At 50.6% G+C, this 17,954-nt stretch overlaps 1 protein-coding gene across 2 annotated transcripts; it reads right to left on the reverse strand.

The window, feature by feature from the left end:
- Positions 1 to 559: 559 nt before the first annotated feature.
- TRIM56 (tripartite motif containing 56) lies at positions 560 to 6,894 on the reverse strand. 2 transcript variants are annotated; one of them, XM_008982178.5, is made up of 3 exons: positions 6,800 to 6,894; positions 5,351 to 5,484; positions 560 to 5,207 (listed from the first exon to the last, which is right to left on the reverse strand). In XM_008982178.5, the coding sequence occupies exon 3, from the start codon at positions 5,204 to 5,206 to the stop codon at positions 2,939 to 2,941; it is 2,268 nt and encodes a 755-aa protein (XP_008980426.1). In that variant the 5' UTR covers position 5,207; positions 5,351 to 5,484; positions 6,800 to 6,894; the 3' UTR covers positions 560 to 2,938. The 2 variants fall into 2 exon arrangements, with proteins under 2 accessions (XP_008980426.1, XP_002744018.1); XM_002743972.7 differs by lacking the exon at positions 6,800 to 6,894 and adding an exon at positions 6,403 to 6,677.
- Positions 6,895 to 17,954: the final 11,060 nt, after the last annotated feature.

Raw genomic sequence — 17,954 nt, forward strand, 5'->3', positions numbered from 1 at the left:
TACTCAGCAGTTATTCAGACAGATGCTTCCCTTGTTATGACCACTATCTGATGGGACTTCCAGACTCTCCACTTTTGGGGATTATGACTGCACCACAGAACTATTTCTTCTCAACAGTCTTCAGAGTTGTCATGCACGAGGCTCATTCCCCTACGAGCCGAAATCTACTTAGCCAGTGCTGTATAGAGTAGCCGCAAGTGTCTGTATGCAAATACTTTTTCTCTTACATTATTTTCCCGGAATGTATTCCCCAAAGTGAGACAACCTATTCTTATAATCATTCTTGCCATTCTTGGAAAGTCTTGCCAAATTATTCTCCAGGAAATATCATTTTTATAGTGCCAGGAGTCTATTTCACCACAAGGGTAATTTTAGCCAATGCATGTGGATTTATCCTTTTTTTTTTTTTTGAGACAGAATCTCACTGCAACACCCAGGCAAGAGGGTAATGGCGCGAACTCAGCTCACGGCAACCTTCACCTCCCGGGTTCAAGCAATTATCCTGCCTCAGCCTCCCCAGTAGCTGGGATTACAGACATGCAACACCACGCTCAGCTAATTTTTGTATTTTTAGTAGAGATGGGGTTTCACCATATTGGCCAGGCTGGTCTCGAACTCCTGACCTCAGGTGATCCACCCGCCTCGACCTCCCGAAGTGCTGGGATTACAGGCGTGAGCCACTGTGTCCAGCTTTTTAAAAATGTATTATCATTTTTCATTTTACTAGTCCTTGCCTGCATGCATTTCCTCCCAGGTGCAGAGCTTAAATGGGTTTTTGAACAAATGCTGTCCTAGTCACTAGTTCGTGTATTAGAGACCAAACTTTTCCTCATCAAATCAGTTCTCCATGATTTTCCCATCTTCTTGGTTTTTTTTTAGATGGAGTTTCACTCTTGTTGCCCAGGCTGAAGTGCAGCGGCACGATCTTGGCTCACTGCAACCTCCTGGGTTCAAATGGTTCTCCTACCTCAACCTCACGAGTAACTGGGATTACAAGCGCACACCACCATACCCTGCTAGTTTTTGTATTTTTAGTAGAGACGGACTTTCACCGTGTTGGCCAGGCTGGTCTCAAACGCCTGACCTCAGGTGACCCACCCACCTCGGCCTCCCAGAGTGCTGGGATTACAGGCGTGAGCCACCGCACCAGCCCTCGGTTTTCTTATCATCGTCATTATTCTTTGCTGTGCCTACCTTTGTAATGTTTAGAAAATTGAAATGTGTCCACCCAGACTTCGATGATGTCCCCCATTGTTTCAATAAATAAGAAATGGTTTCCCAGAAAGGGATTTTCTTTTCCCTCTACCGATGCCCTGTGCGTTCCATCTGGACTTCTCTAAAATCCCACTGGTTCCCACGAATGCCCCACTATCAACAGTCCCCACGTTAAGACTCCCTTCTGCCATCTCTCAACAGCCCCCTGGCTAAAAACATTCTTCAAGCCTACTTGCCCCTCAATCCCACCACTGCCACCATTTAGGAAAAAGTATGGCGGTCACAGCCCACCTCCGGCAGGTTTCTGCTTTGACGCCTCCCCATCGCAGCCCCACTGCAACTTCTCAGGTTCCACTGGCACCCCCAAGATCCACTTGGCCTGCAGGGTTCAGCTGCTTCCCCAGCAACAGTGGCCCACAGAGGACACCTTCCTTCACCCCCTAGTTCAGCCAAGTGGAGGCCAACACATCTCAAAAGGAATTTTTCTGGAAAACTAAGAGAAGGCAACACGTAGACCCCAGATAATGTGAAGATATCAAAACAGAAGCGTTGAAGGTCAGAGGTTTTTCTATCCTACGTGCGTCTTCCCTCAGACTTGGCTTTGTGGCTGCACGGAGGGCTCCCTGTGCCGATACTCACATCCTGTTTGGTTTTATACTTGATCTTAGCTGAGAAGTGATGGATAACCTGCTTGTTTTGGGTTGCTTTTTGTCTTCTGGGTTTTTTGGTTTTCTTTTTTTGAGATACGGTCTGGAATGCAGAGGTGTGATCATAGCTCACTGCAGCCTTGAACTCCTGGGCTCAAGGGATCCTCCCACCCCAGGCTCCTGAGTAGCTGGGTTAACAGGCATGCACCATCACATGCAGCTAATTTTTTTAATTTTCTGTAGAGGTGGGGTCTCACTATGTTGCCCAGGCTGGTCTCAAACTCCTGGCCTCAAGCAGTCCTCCTGCCACAGCCTCCCAAAGTGCTGGGATTACAGGTGTGAGCCATTGTGCCTGGCCAAGCCTGTGCTTTTTAATACTTAGTCTTAGCCAAAAGGCTAAGAAGCGATGGAGAACGTGGATTTTTGGACAGGAATTCTGCTGGGTTTGGTTTTTCAGTAGCCTATTCTCTTCACAGCCTTTGACCCTAACCCCTTTGGCCCCAGCTGCTGTCTGCACTTACCCATCCTCCTGCAAGCCCAGCCGGTACTGCCGCGGGGGGATGCCACGACCACAGGAGCTTCCTGCCTGTGGCTGGCAGAAGAGGCCACCTACTGCCCATTCGACAGCTCAGGCCTCCTCTGACTCTGTAGGACCCTGTGCCAGTCCGAGGGGGTCAGAGCTCTGACCCACCCTGGGCCCTTCTTGACCCCCAAGACTCTCCCTCAGCTACTCTATCAGGAATGCTTTCGAAGAATGCAAATCAGGACAGGCTCACAAACCTCAAAAACCTAAACTATATAGCAGTGGCGGCAGCCACCCAGAAAAGACAAGAGGCAGGTGAACGCCCAGCATCTCCTCAACCCAGCCAGCTGCCTCCCCTGCTTCTGAGAGTTAAGGTCACGCCACCATGCTTGGTCCCTATTCTCACACACTGGAAGACGGGTTAGCAGTTTGGCACGTCATGTTGAAAAGTTGCCAACCCCTGCCCTTCAGGAAAATGTCCTCTCCCACAGACAGCTCTGCCTCCCCCCTGCCCTCTCCCTCCCCCCTCCTCCCCACCCTAGTCCTGGACCCTTTAACTGTCTGAAGAACGGACCCGAAAGACATGGATGGTCCCATTACTGAGGGATACAACCAGGTACCTGCCATCCACCATGGTGGTGACCCGGGGCTTTTCCAGGCCATGGTAGGCTGTCAGGAAGTCTCCGAGGAGCGACCCCTTCGGGTCCAGGATCACCACCTTGTTGACTTCTCGAATGGTCAGGAAGATGTAGCCCTTCTTATCCACAGACACGGAGCCCGGCTGGCAGCCGTGCAGGCCCGGCCCCTTGTACTCCCCAACCACCTGGCCCAGCCCGTCACAGATTACCACACTATTCTGCTGCCAATCTGACCCCACGAAATGCCCCTGGGGGCTGGTGGTCAGAAACACCAGCGCCCGCAGGCCCCGGCTGGCCTTGCCCCCAGGGATGAACCGGGTGGCCAGGCTGCCTTCCATATTGTACACCTCCACATGGCCCGCCACACTGACGGCCACACGGTCCCCACTCGGCAGTGCGGCCACAGCGTGGCTGGCCTGGGAGAGGCTCAGGGCACGGCGCCACTGCACCTCACCATCGGGGCTGATGAGATAGAGCCGTGCACCTGCAGAGAAGGCCACGGCGCTCTGCAGGGCCGCCACGCTGCAAGGAGAGCAGCCCTCAGGGACGGGCACGGTGCCCTTGTAGTCGCCATTGAGGGAGAAGCGTTTCAGCACCCGGTTCTGCTCATCTGCCACCAGGATCTCCCGGGGGCCGAAGGGACAGAGCCCAGTGATCCGGGGGGACCTCTTGTCTCCAGGCATCCGTGTGGGGAAACTGCAGGAAAAGATGGGCCTTGGGAGGAGGCCAGAGCCGTCCAGGTTCGGCCCCAGGGCTGGGCTGGGCTCCCGGGAAATTGACTTGAGCCTGCCTTTGAACTTTCTCTTCTTGTTGGATCTGCCACCCCTCTGGGACTGGGGTCCTCCATCCTCGCGGGGCATCTGAGCTCTGTCCTCTTCCAAGGTCTGGGCTCCATCTTCTCGGGGCATCTGTGCTTTGTCTTCTCGGGGTGTCTGGGCTTCATCTCTGGCCTGGAGCTGGGTCCCACCCTGTCTCTCTGTCTTCATCGCATCCTCCCTCCGGCTCTGGCTCTCCTCACTTCCCTGGGTGCCGGCTCCATTCTTCCCACCGTCCTTCTGAGGCTGCTGCTCCTCGAAGGACAGCCGAAGCAGGTGGCAGTTCTTGTCCAGGAGCCCAGGATGGAGCTCCAGCTGCGGAATCAGGCAGGGGGCCGGCCCCCGTGCCGAGGGGCAGCCCTGCAGCTGCCGGAGCCGCTGCGCAATCGCCCCCTCCAGGGAGAGGATCTCGGCCTCTCGCCCCAGGCTGAGTACCCGGCGGGCAAAGGCGGCCGCTGCCCTGGCCACCTGCTCCCGGCTCTCGAGCTCCGCCAGCCTCTCCCGAGCAGCCTCTTCGGCAGCCTCCACATGGGCTCTCAGCCGCCCCAGCACCTCCTGCTTCTGGGCCAGCAGGGCCCTGAGGACACCCTCGGCCGCCTCCTCCACCTGTGTCCCCACCCGGGCTGCCTGCTCCCGCAGCCGGGTCAGCGCTTCCTTCTCCACCCTCCGCTCTGCTTCCAGCTCTAGCAGGTTACTGTCCACACCAGCCAGCAGCTCCTCCAGGCCCGGCCTCCGGGCACGCACAGCCTCAGCCAGGGGCAGGCAGGGGTGGTCCAGGTGGGGGTCCAGGCGGCACTCCCTGCACAGCAGCTGCGAGCAGGGCTGGCACAGGAAGCGCAGTGCCTCCCCGGGGTGCTGGGGACACTGGGCCGCCTGGCGCTCCCGGGCCTCCTCGTCATACCACCCCGCCCTGTAGCCCACCAGGTCCACCACCCGGTGGGAGTGGGTCTGGCGGGTGCAGCGGTGCCCATCAGCACAGGCCTGGCACAAGTCGTCGGCACAGTCCAGGCACCGGGCCGTGGCCGGCCCTCCCGCGCTGGTGCCCCCTACCAGGGGACACAGGGCACAGGCTGGCTTCCCAGCACGCAGGTCTCCACAGGCCCGGGCTTTCACCAGGTCCAGCAGTCCATTAACGAAGAAGTTGGTCTTGAAGGCGGCCACGCCCTCGGGCGGCACAGGCACGGTCTCACGGCATTCGGGGCAGCGGACGTGGCCACCATCGGCCAGCTGGGCCAGGCAGTCCTGGCAGTAGGTATGCAGGCAGGGCAGGGTCTTGGGTGCCCGCAGCTGCTCCAGGCAGATTTTACAGGCCAGGAAGTCGCTGCTCAGGGCCTCTAGGAGGGAGGGCGAGGACCCATGGGAAACCATGCTGCAGGCAGAGGCGTCAGGATCACAGGTGAGAACACACTTTCTCCAGCTCACCCTCCAGCCTCTACCCTGGCCCTCAAGCCCCACGGGATCCCCAGAGCTAGGGGCTGACCTGAATGGCTGGGAAGAAACCTGAGGTCTCACCTGAATGGCCAGGAACTTCCTTCTAGTCCTCTGAGGCCTTGGACCACTAGCTTTGAGCTAAGGAGCTGCCCTCCTCCTCCTCCTCTTCCGCGTGTACATCCAGCAAATGTGAAGTGCTGCTACTTGGGTTAGACCTGTGAGAAATGACAAGAGCAGGCATCCCTAGCCTTAGCTAGTAATTGAATCCTCAGTGTCCCCAGTCCACGGGCTTGGTGACAAATGTGGGGCAAGCCCTCCTGTGTGCACAGATACTGGGGCCCTGCTGTATGGGGCACTGGGGTGCAAGGGAAGAACAGTAAGGACACAGACGGGGACCCCAGTGGGCAGAGATGCCTAGGTTCTGGCAATTGGGGTAGGATCTTGCACCTGCCCTTCTTTATGTTTTATTTTACTTTTCACCAATAGGGTCACCCTCTGTCACCCAGGCTGGAGTGCAGTGACGTGATCACAGCTCACTGCAGCCTCAAACTCCTGGACTCAAGTCTCTCAAATAGCTGGGAGTACAGGCATGTGCCACCATGCCCAGCCCCTTTTTTTTTTTTTTTTAAAGACAGTCTCACTCTGTTGTCCAGGCTGGAGTGCAGTGATTACAGGCACGAGCCATCACACCCGCTAATTTTTGTATGTTTAGTAGAAACGGGGTATTGCCATGTTGGCCAAGCTGGTCTTGAACTCCTGACCTCAGGTGATCCACCTGCCTCAGTCCCCCAAAGTTCTAGGATTACAGGCATGAGCCACCACACCTGGCCGCCTAGCCCATTTAAAAAAATATTTTACTTTTTGTAGAGACGGGATCTCGCTATGTTGCCCAGGCTGGTCTCCAACTCCTGGCCTCAAGCAATCCTCCCCTCTTGGCCTCCCAAAGCATTAGAACTACAGGCATGAGCCACCGCGCCCGCCTGGCAGTACACCTGTCTTCTTCCAGACCCGGGGCAGCATTGCGGGTGGTGGAGGCCCCGCTTCCTGCATCCAGCAGTTTCTAAAGTGGATTCTGGAGTGGGCAGAAGGAAGGTCTAGGGGAAGGGCTGGTCCCCTTCCCGCTGCGGGCTCACCCTCGGATCGACTTGGCCTTGGCTATTCTCCTGCAGTCCCGTTCTCTTCGCTTTGCCTGCTGAATGCATTCCAGAAACCTCTGGAGGGAGGGACTCCTGAGCTCCTAGCACAGTGGCTGAGACCTACTTGTTGGGCAAACTTGGTGGAATGTCCCCTTTTGTGGGGCTGGGAGGAGACCTCAGAAAGTGGGACGGGGTCTTTCTTGCGGGGAGCCTCAGACCTGGCGGGAGTGGGGCGGGTGCGGCTTCCCGCCTGGCCTCTCCTCCTGCCTTCCGGGTGCCTCTTTCCCCAGCTCCCCTCTCTTCCTCCTCCTCCTCCCGAGCTCTCTCTCCACTCCCCTCCCCCTACTGCCTTCAGCTCAGCCCTTCCTATAGCTGTGCCGCCCCCACCCCTTACCTAGCCAGAGATGATCTTGGCCTTTAGGATGACGCGGGGCTTGGGGCCTGAAGGCCGCTGTTGCTGGTGCCTGAAAAAGAAACAAAACTGAAACTAATCGGACTTGTGCAACTTCCGTCCCAGCCGGGGACACACCGACTGGCCTCGAACAGCCTCAGGCCCCGCCTTCCTCCACACCCGGCCCTGTCCTCCCTCTCGGAGGCCCCCACCCCAGCAGCATCGGGCAGGCTTGGGCTGGAGTCCACCAGCCTGGTCTGCCTGTTAGTCCAGCCTCAGGGCTGTGTGTGTCACAAACAGGGAACTACCTGAGGGTGGGTTCTCTGAGTACAGGGTGGAGGGTCACAGGGGTTATTAGTGCGAAGAAATGAGGGCTCATCTGTGATTCAGAGACCAGGGTAACTAGACGCGTGGCCGCAGGCAGGCAGGTGAGGCTCTTCATTTCACAAACATTTGCTGAACTGCAGGAAAGGCTTCCGGGGACTGGGTAAGAAGCCTCAAGCTGAGGGAACAGCACAGGCTTCCTGGAGGAGGCGTCAGTGAGATGAGTTTAAGGAAGGCGTGGGGATCTCTTGACCCCTGGAGTGCAATCCTAGGCAATATGGTGAGACCTAATCTCCACCAAAAATTCAAAAACTTGGCTGGGCACAGTGGCTCACGCCTGTAATCCCAGCACTTTGGGAGGCCAAGATGGGTAGATCACGAGGTCAGGAGTTCGAGACCAGCCTGGCCAACATGGTGAAAACCCATCTCTACTAAAAATACAAAACTTAGCCGGGCGTGGTGGCACATGCCTTTAGTCCTAGCTGCTTAGGAGGCTGAGGCAGGAGAATTGCTTGAACCAGGACCTAGGAGGCGGAGGTTGCAGTGAGCTGTGAGCTGAGATCGTGCCACTGCACTCCAGCCTGGGCCACAGAGCTAAACTCCATCTCAAAAAAAGGAGAAAAAGAATAAAAAACTAGCCGTTCACGATAGCAGGAGGCTGAGGCAGGAGGATCACTTGAGCCCAGGAGGTTGAGGCTGCAGTGAGCCACAATGGTACTACTGCACTCCAGCCTGGACGACAGAGCAAGACCCTGTCTAAAAAATAAGAGGCCATAGAGGGCTGAGAACACTGAGAAGAATGTTTCAGTTCCACGTATTGTGAACAGCGAGGCTGCATCCCCACTTAGGATGATGCGTGTGGAGCAGATAACTGAGTGTTGGCAGAGAAACCGAGTTTTATCAAAAAAAAGACAAAAGAAACATTGCAGGAGATTTCCCTCAACATTTTATGAAAAAACAATTTTTATTTTGAGACAGAGCCTTGCTCTGTCACCCAGGTTGGAGTGCAGTGGTGCAATCTCAGCTGACTGCAATCTTTGCCTCCCAGGTTCAAGCGATTCTCCTGCCTCAGCCTCCCAGGTAGCTGGGATTACAGGCGCCTGCCACCGTGCCTGGCTAATTTTTAGTAGAGATGGGGTTTCACTATCTTGGCCAGACTGGATTTGAACTCCTGACCTCGTCAAAGTGCTGGGATTACAGGCATGAGCCACTGTGCCCGGCAGAGGTTTTTAATCCTAAATTATAAAAGTAATGTGGCCACTTTAAAACACTCACATCTTCATTGTAACACAATTCACTATTTCTTTCCTCTTTATATGTCCTTTGGTCTCTTGTCTGTATTTTACATATTTACAGGGTACATATACTTTTTGTCTATAAAACTTAGCATTATATCAACTGTTAAACAAAATTATGAGGCCAGGTATGGTGGCTCATGCTTGTAATTCCCAGCACTTTGGAAGGCCAAGGTGGGCAGATCACCTGATGTCAGGAGTTCAAACCACCCTGGCCAACATGGCAAAACCTCATCTCTACTAAAAATATAAAAATTAGCTGAGCATGGTAGCACACTCCTATAATCCCAGCTTCTCAGGAGGCTGAGCCAGAAGAATCGCTTGGACCCAGGAGGCAGAGGTTGCAGCGAGCCAAGATCGAGCCACTGCACTCCAGCCTGGGCCACAGAGCGAGACTCTGTCTCACAATAATAATGATAATAAATAAAAACAAACAAACAAAATATGGGAGTCTATTGTGTGGGCTGAGCTACTGCATTAGACTCCTGCCAACCAGACCAAACCAAAATGGAGTCACTCATGCTAAATGCTGCATCATCAAACCGAGAGTCTGAGGAAGCAGATAGATTCCCCAACAGACCAGTTGTTCTTGAAAACAGGAGATTCCAGTCTACCTGAGTGAACCTAATAAGGAAGTCCCTGCTGCTTTTACCCTCCAAAAAGCAACACGAAGTAACCTAAGGTTAACCACTTAGCTTGCTCTTCTATTCTTCTGTTTCCTTGTTCCTTCCTTACAAAACTCACTGTTCTCCGTTGCAGTGCAAGCTCCCGTCTATTTCGTAGAATGGCAGGCAGCTCCATTCATGAATCCCAAAAGCCCATTAGATCTCTAACTAGAGTTGTTGTGATGTTGTCATTTGACAAAAGATTTTTTCTTTTCATTTTATTTATTTATTTTTGACAAGGTCTTGCTCTGTTGCCCAAGCTGGATTGCAGTGTCGTGATCTCAGTTCACTGCAGCCTCCTCCTCCCAGGCTCAGATAATTCTCCTGCCTCAGCCTCCCAGGTAGCTGGGATTACAGGCACACGCCACCACACCCAGCTAATTTTTGTATTTTTAGTAGAGACGGGGTTTCACCATGTTGGCCAAGATGGTCTCAATCTCTTAACCTCAGGTTATCCACTCGCCTTGTCCTCCCAAAGTGCTGATACAGGCATGAGCCACCCCGCCCGGCCTAATTTTTGTATTTTTTGTAGAGCCATTAAATATTTTTTTCCACCATGTTGGCCAGGCTGGTCTCAAACTACTGAGCTTGGATGATCTGCCCTCCTCATCCTCCCAAAGTGCTGGGATTACAGGCATGAGCCACCACACCCAGCAGACAAAAGCTTTTCTGTTTTTACGTATTCATTTTAGTTTTTAGTGTTAATGGCTGCATAAATTATCTGCCATAATTTACTTAACTATTTAGTAATATGCTAGTAAAGTGTCCCCTCCCCTTCAACACCCCCATTTATATGTAGCTTTTGCCAGTTTGCATGATGTAAATGTGGTGTAGACGCTCCCACCATGGCTGATGTCATCATGCACACCACCACCGATTTAACAACCAGCCCACAAAATTCTTTTTTTTTAATTAATTTATTATTATTTCTTATTGAGACAGGGTCTCACAGTATTAGGCAGCCTGGTCTCGAACTCCTGGCCTCAGGCCGTCCTCCTGCCTCAGCCTCCCAAAGTGCTAAACAATGAGCTCTCAGGCTCCAGTACCCTTTGGAGGCTTTCAGAATGTTCTTTGATGGTTGATTTCAAGGTATTATTATTATTATTATTATTATTAGAAACAAGTTTTGCTCTGTCACCCAGGCTAGAGTGCAATGGCGTGACCTCAGCTCACTGCAACCTCTGCCTCCCAGTGTCAAGTGATTCTCCTGCCTCAGCCTCCGGAGTAGCTGGGATTTACAGGCATGAGCCACCACGCCTGGCCAATTTTTTTGTATTTTTAGTAGAGACGGGGTTTCACCATGTCAGCCAGGCTGGTCTCGAACTCCTGATCTCAGGTGATCCACCCGCCTCGGCCTCCCAAAGTGCTGGGATTGCAGGCGTGAGCCACCACGCCTGCCTGATTTCAAGTGATTAATATGAAGTCACTGAATATCAGATTGGAGAGAAACACACACGCTTGGTTCTCAGAAGCCGTACAAGTCCCCACAGTTCTTTCTGCTGTGAGTTGCTAATTGAACGTGTGGTCATGAGAGAAAATGTGCCGTCTGATTTCAGTCCTTTTAAGCTTCTTGAGGTTTGCTTTATGGGTCAGCATACGGTCTGTCCTGGACAATGTTCTTTGTGTGTGTGAACACAATGCGTATTCTGTGGTTAAATGGAGTGTCGTATGTCTGTCAGGTCAAATTGGCGGTGTCATTCAAGGGTTCTCTATTCTAATTGATTTTTCTGTGTAATCGCTGACAGAGTATCAACATTTTCAATCATGATAGCTGAACTTCCTTTTCTTCTTTCGGTTCTGTCTGTTTTTGCTTTATGAATTTTGCAGTTCATTGTTAGGTGTCTATACATTTGTCATTTTTAAACATGTATTTATCGGTTGGGCGTGCTGGCTCACACCTGCAATCCCAGCACGTTGGAAGGCTGACGCAGAAAGATCGCTTGAGCCCAAGAGTTTGAGACCAGGCTGGACAAGATAACAAGACCTCAACTCTATATTAAAAGATTTTTATTGATACATAAGAGATGTTCATACTTTTGGGGTACATGTGATAATTTAACACATTTATGTGATTTGTCATTTATAAATTTTATACATTTTTTCATTATAAAATGTCCCTCTTTGTCTCTAAGAATGTTTCCTTTCTAATACAGTAGCATATGAGGTTGTTTTTTTTGAGACAGAGTTTTGCTCTTGTTACCCAGGCTGGAGTGCAATGGCGCGATCTCGGCTCACCGCAACCTCTGCCTCCTGGGTTCAGGCAATTCTCCTGCCTCAGCCTCCTGAGTAGCTGGGATTACAGGCATGCGCCACCATGCCCAGCTAATTTTTTGTATTTTTAGTAGGGACGGGGTTTCACCATGTTGACCAGGTTGGTCTCAATCTCTTGACCTCGTGATTCACCCGCCTCGGCCTCCCAAAGTGCTGGGATTACAGGCTTGAGCCACCGCGCCCGGCGCATATGAAGTTGTGAATTCAGACACTGCCACTTTCTTATAATGGCTGTTTACATGGTATATATGGAATATACTTCTCCATGCTTTCATTATCAGCTTGTTTGTGTCTTTGAGTCTCGCACGGGTTTCTTAGAATACAGCTGGATCTTACTTTTTTATCTAGTCTGACGTCTCTGCATTTAGAGTGTTTACTTCATTCTGATTTAATGTAATTATTGACATAATTGGATTCATTTCTGTTATTTTGCTATTGTTTTCTATTTGTGAATGTCTTTTTTGTTACCCTGTTCCTTCTTTATTGCCTTGTTTTGTGCTAAAATGTTTTTGGTGCATTATTTTAATTTCACTATTGCTATATTAAAAAAACGATTTCTCAGGATGGCCTAAGGGTTATAATACACATCTTTAACTTATCAGAATCTATTTTAGGTTAATATTAACCTAAATTCAATAAAAGATACCAACGTAGCATTATCGTTTGGGCGTGGTGGCTCATGCCTGTAATCCCAGCCACCTGGGGAGCGGAGTCTGGAGGGTCACTTGAGCCAAGGAGGTCGAGGCTCCAGTGAGTCACGATCATGTCACTGTACTTCAGCCTAGGCCACAGAGCACCCTGTCTCAAAAACAAAACAAGACAGGCTGGGAGTGGTGGCTCATGCCTGTAATCCCAGCAGAAGGCTGAGGTGGGTGGATCACGAGGTCAAGAGATTGAGACCATCCTGGCCAACATGGTGAAACTCCGTCTCTACTAAAAAAATACAAAAATTAGTCAGGTGTGGTGGCACGTGCCTGTAGTCCCAGCTGCTTCGGAGGCTGAGGCAGGAGAATTGCTTGAACCCAGGAGGCGGAGGTTGCAGTGAGCCGAGATTGTGCCACTGCACTCCAGCCTGGTGCCTGGAGACAAAGCAAGACTCTGTCTCAAAAAAAAACAAAAAAGATAAAACACAAACAAAAGCATACCATTAGCTCCTCCATTTTTGCTATTTTTGTCAAACCTATTACATATATACGTTAAAACGCAACACTATGGCATTTCGCAAATTATTAACTAATTCAATTTTTAAAATAAATCAAAGGGACAATGTCCAGTTCGAGTTTTTGTATTCACCCACCTATTCCCAATTTCTGGTACTCTCCACTTCTTCCTGTGATTCAGATGCACCGTCTACTCTTCTTTCTTCTCAGTCTGAAAGACTCCGTCTGTATTTCTTACGGGACGGGTCTGCTAGCAACAGATTCTCTTGGTTTGTATTTATCTGGGAAAGTCTTTTTTTTTTTTTTTTTTTTTTTGAGATGGAATTTTTACTCTGTTGCCCACGCCATAGTGAAATGGCATGATCTTGGCTCACTGAAACCTCCTCCCCCAGGGTTCAAGTGATTCTCCTGCCTCAGCCTCCCAAGTAGCTGGGATTACAGGTGCCCACCACCACATGTGGCTAATTTTTTGTATTTTTAGTAGAGACAAGGTTTCACCATGTTGGCCTGGCTGGTTTTGAACTCTTGACCTCAGGTAATCCACCCACCTTGGCCTCCCAAAGTGCTGGGATGACAGGCGTGAGTCACCACACCTGATCGAAAAGCCTTTATTTTAGCTTTAATTTAAAAAAAATTAAATGAGACATTTATCTAGACCACAAGATGCCTGACTTAAAGAGAAACTTACCTAGGACGCATTAAAAAAAAATAATTTATCGCTGCATGTAACAGCTACATTTTTTTTAAGTTATAAAGTTATCTTTAGTTTTACAATGGCAAATGAAAAACATTGAAATTCCCCAAACAAGATATATAGGAAAATTATAATCTTAGACCCATCCCTCTTCTCCCAGTGCCAAGGCTTCAGGATCGATGTCCCGTGATAGCAACACCTGTGTGGCAGCCCAGGTAGCCTCTTTTTATCCTTTATCTTAGAAACCTCTCTGACATTTGAAGCTGTGATCACTCCCTTTTCAAAACTCACACCTCTCTAGGTCTACCCCCTGTCATCCCCCTCCTCCCCTGCCCACTCCCCTCTGCCCGGCTGGCTCCTCCTCCTCCGCCCACTCCCAGTTGCTGGGCACACCACACCATCTGCGCTTAACCATCTTTGCCACCCAGGCCCACCAGGGGGAGCTCTGTCCCCTGCTAACGCGGCCTGCTGGCTATGGGCGATGGTCAATTACCCAGTCACCCATAAAACCACCTTTCGTTCATCCAGTAAACCATAATGTTGCCACAGCAATGACTGCCTTCCTTGTCTGTTCCTCCTTAGCCAGTTCTGTGGGCTAATTCTAGAATGACTCTTCCGTGCTGGCCTCCTGTGTGGCCACTCTCCCCAGCGGTGTCCCTAGCAGCTATTACAAGACCCCATGACGACACCACGTTTAGCTGTGCCAGGCAGCTGGAGAAGGGCAGGGACGGTGCACAGACTAGCAGGCAGAGCCTGGGAAGGTCCCTGTCAGCCTGCGGTTGCTCCTGCCAATCATCATATACCCTGTGTCCCTTCTAGGCTGCCAGACCCAGGAACCCATCCCCAGTTCCTGTTTATACCAGGAAAACCCCCTCAAAATTTCCATTTTCTCCTTTTTTTTTTTTTCTTTTTGAGACGGAGTTTCACTCTTGTTACCCAGGCTGGAGTGCAATGGCACTATCTTGGCTCCTGGGTTCAAGTAATTCTCCTGCCTCAGCCTCCTGAGTAGCTGGGACTATAGGCATGTGCCACCAGGCCCAACTAATTTTTGTATTTTTAGTAGAGACAGGGTTTCGCCATGTTGACCAGGATGGTCTTGATCTCTTGACCTTGTGATCCACCCATCTCGGCCTCCCAAAGTGCTGGGATTACAGGCGTGAGCGACCACACCAGGCCTTTTTTTTTGAGACAGGATGGGGTCTTGCTGTGTCACTGAGGCTGGAGTGCAGTGGCTCGATCTTGGCTCACTGCAACCTCCACCTCCTGGGTTCAAGTGATTCTCCTGCCTCAGCCTCCCAAGTAGCTGGAATTACAGGCATACACCACCATGCCTGGCTAATTTTTCTATTTTTTAGTAGAGATAGGGTTTCACCATGTTGGTCAGGCTGGGCTCAAACTCCTGGCCTCAAGTGGTCCTCCCGCCTTGGCCTCCCAAAGTGTTAGGATAACAGGAGAGACGCAGGGCCTGGCCTAGTTCCCGTCTTAAAAACACAAGGAAGCCAGTTTCCTGCTTGACCTTGCACGCCCCCGCCAGTGAATAATGTCTGCCTTTGTTCTCCTATTTCTCTGGAACTCACTCCAGACAGATTCTTCTTCTCAACACTCCAGGGAAGCTGCTCTGGGCAAGGTCATCCATCACCTCCTCGTTGTCTGCGCTCCTCCCATTCAGCTGTCGTGTTTGACAGAGAAGGTGGCTTCCTCCTTGAAACTCTCTTCTCTTGGTATCTTGGCCTCTCATCCCCTTGGTTCTCTGCCTACACCCCGGCTACCCCTTCTCTGAGTTCCACCACCATCCTGACTCTCAACATCAGCATGTGTTTAGACCTCCTCTCTGTCCACACTCCCTCCCTGAGGGATCCCAGCCAGTCTTACGGCTTTTTTTTTTTTTTTTGAGATGGAGTCTCACACTGTTGCCTGGGCTGGAGTGCAATGGCATGATCTCGGCTCATTACGACCTCCGCCTCCCATGTTCAAGCGATTCTCCTGCCTCAGCCTCCCGAGTAGCTAGGACTACAGGTGCCTGCCACCACATCCAGCTAATTTTTTGTATTTTTAGTAGAGACGGGGTTTCACTGTGTTGGCCAGGCTGGTTTTGAACTCCTGACCTCATGATCTGCCCACCTCAGCCTCCCAAAGTGCTGGGATCAGAGGCGTGAGCCACCGCACCCATCCTTATAGCTTTAAATGACTGTCATAGCCCATTTTGTGTTGCTATTAAAAAAATACCCAAAGCTGGGTTATTTATTTATTTATTCTTTATTTCAGATAGAATCTCACTCTGTCGCCCAGGCTGGAGTGCAGTGACATGATCTCGGTTCACCACAACCTCCACCTTTCAGGTTCAAGTGATTTTCCTGCCTCAGCCTCCCGAGTAGCTGGGATTACAGGCGCCCACCACCGTGCCCAGCTAATTTTTGTATTTTTAGTAGAGATGGAGTTTCATCATGTTGGCCAGGCTGGTCTTGAACTCCTAACCTCAGGTGATTCGCCCACCTTAGCTTCCCAAAATGCTGGGATTACAGGCGTGAGCCACCGCACCCGGCCAGAGGCTGAGTAATTTATGAAGAAAAACGTTTTATTGGCTTATGATTCTGAAGGCTAGGAAGTTCAAAACTGGGCAGTTGTATCTAGTGAGGATACAACTTGGTTGTCTTGGGTAGAGATGAGGTCTCACTGCATTGCCTAAGCTGGTCTGAAGCTCCTGGGCTCAAACTGTCCATCCACCCTGGCCTCCCAAAGTGCTGCTTCCAATTAGAGAGGAAGGTGAAAGAGAGCCGGCGTGTGCAGAAGCCACATCGTGAGAGAGGACGCGAGAGAGACGGGGGAGGGGCATCAGGCTGCTTTAACAACCCAGCTCTTGAGGAACAGAATACGAACTCACTGCCCATTCCAGGAGGACATCAATCTATTCATGAGAGATCTGACTCAAGATCCAAACACCACCCGTTAGGCCCCACCTCCACTTCAGGATCAAATTCCAATGTGAGGTCAGAAGTGGTGGCTCACGCCCGTAATCTCAGCCCTTTGGGCAGCTGATGTGGGAGGATCCCATGAGCTCAGGAGTTTGAGGCTGCACTGAGCTGTGATCACGCCACTGCACTCCAGCCTGGGCAACAGAGCAAGACCCTGTTAAAAAAAAAAAAAAAAAAAAAAAAAAAACCTGGGCGCAGTGGCTCATGCTTGTAATTCCAGCACTTTGAGAGGTTGAGGTGGGCGGATCATGAGGTCAGGAGTTTGAGATCAGCCTGCCCAACATGGTGACACCCCGTCTCTACTAAAAATACAAAAATTAACTGGGCATCCCTACTAAAAATACAAAAATTAGCTGGTGCACGCCTGTAATCCCAGCTACTCAGGAGGCCAAGGGAGGAGAATCACTTGAACCTGGGAGGAGGAGGTTCTAGTGAGCCAAGATCCATTGCACTCTAGCCTGGGCAACAGAGTGAGATTCCGTCTCAAAAAAAGAAAAAACAAAAGCAAATTTCAATATGAGGTTTGGAGGCGTGAAATACCCAACCCACAGCAATGATGTTATATCCTTTATAGAATGGTAATTTTTTTCTTTCTTTTTTTTTTTTTTTTTGAGATATAGTCTCACTCTTGCCTCCCAGGCAGGAGTGCAATAGTGAGATCTTGGCTCATTGCAACCTCCGCCTCTTGGGTTCAAGTGATTCTCTTGTCTCAGGCTCCCGAGTAGCTGGGATTACAGGCGCCCGCCACAAGTGGCTAAATTTTCTATTTTTAGTAGAAATGGGGTTTCACCGTATTGGCCAGGCTGGTCTCGAACTCCTGACCTCAGGTGAATTGCCCACCTCGGCCTCCCAAAGTGCTGGGATTATAGGTGTGAGCCACTGCGCCCGGCCCTGGAATGGTAATTTCTAAATCTTCATCTCCAGACCAGACCTCCCCCTGACTTCCAGATTCATGCCCCACTGATGGCCCCACCGGACATTTGTAGGTCTGACAGGCATACTGTTCTTTATATGCCTCCAAATGGAGCTCCAGCCTCCTCCAGCCCAACCTGCCCATCCCCCTCCCCCAGACACCTCCGTCTCTGAAATGCAAATTCGTCCTTCCAGGTACTCAGGCCAGATCTCTTCTTGTCATCCTTGCCTGCTCTTTTTTCCATTGCCGTGTGTACCCACACCATTAGCAAACTTGTCAGCTCTGCCTTCAGAATGCAACCAGCATCCAGCCTCTCCCCTCCTCCACCGAGAAAGGAGCCACTGTCACCTCTGGCTTGAAGCACTGCCGTGACCTCCTCACTGGCCTTGGACGGTTTTTGTCCTTGCTTTCTTTTGGTATTTACGGAGATGTGTTTTATTGAACTAATGTATGGACTTACAAACATCTCATGTGTGCTTGAGAAAAATACATGTCCTTCACATTTCTGGGACCAGAACTGTGTGTGTGTGTGTGTGTGTGTGTGTGTGTGTGTGTGTGTGTGTGTGTCTATATACATATAAAGATACATCTATAGATATATACATATATATATATATATATATATACACACACACACATGTTCAAGAATCGCTTGAACCCAGGAGGCAGAGGTTGCAGTAAGCCAAGCACTCCAGCAGGCAACAATATATATGTGTGTTTATTAAATCAACCTTATAGCTGTTTTGTTTAATTCCTCTCCATTCTTATTCATTCTTCTTTTTATTATTATTATTACTGAGACACCCAGGCTGGAGTGCGGTGGTGCGATCACAGCTCACTGCAGCTTCCCCCTCCTTTGCTCAA

Source organism: Callithrix jacchus, chromosome 2 (assembly GCF_049354715.1).
Source record: "Callithrix jacchus isolate 240 chromosome 2, calJac240_pri, whole genome shotgun sequence".
Lineage (NCBI taxonomy): Eukaryota > Metazoa > Chordata > Mammalia > Primates > Cebidae > Callithrix > Callithrix jacchus.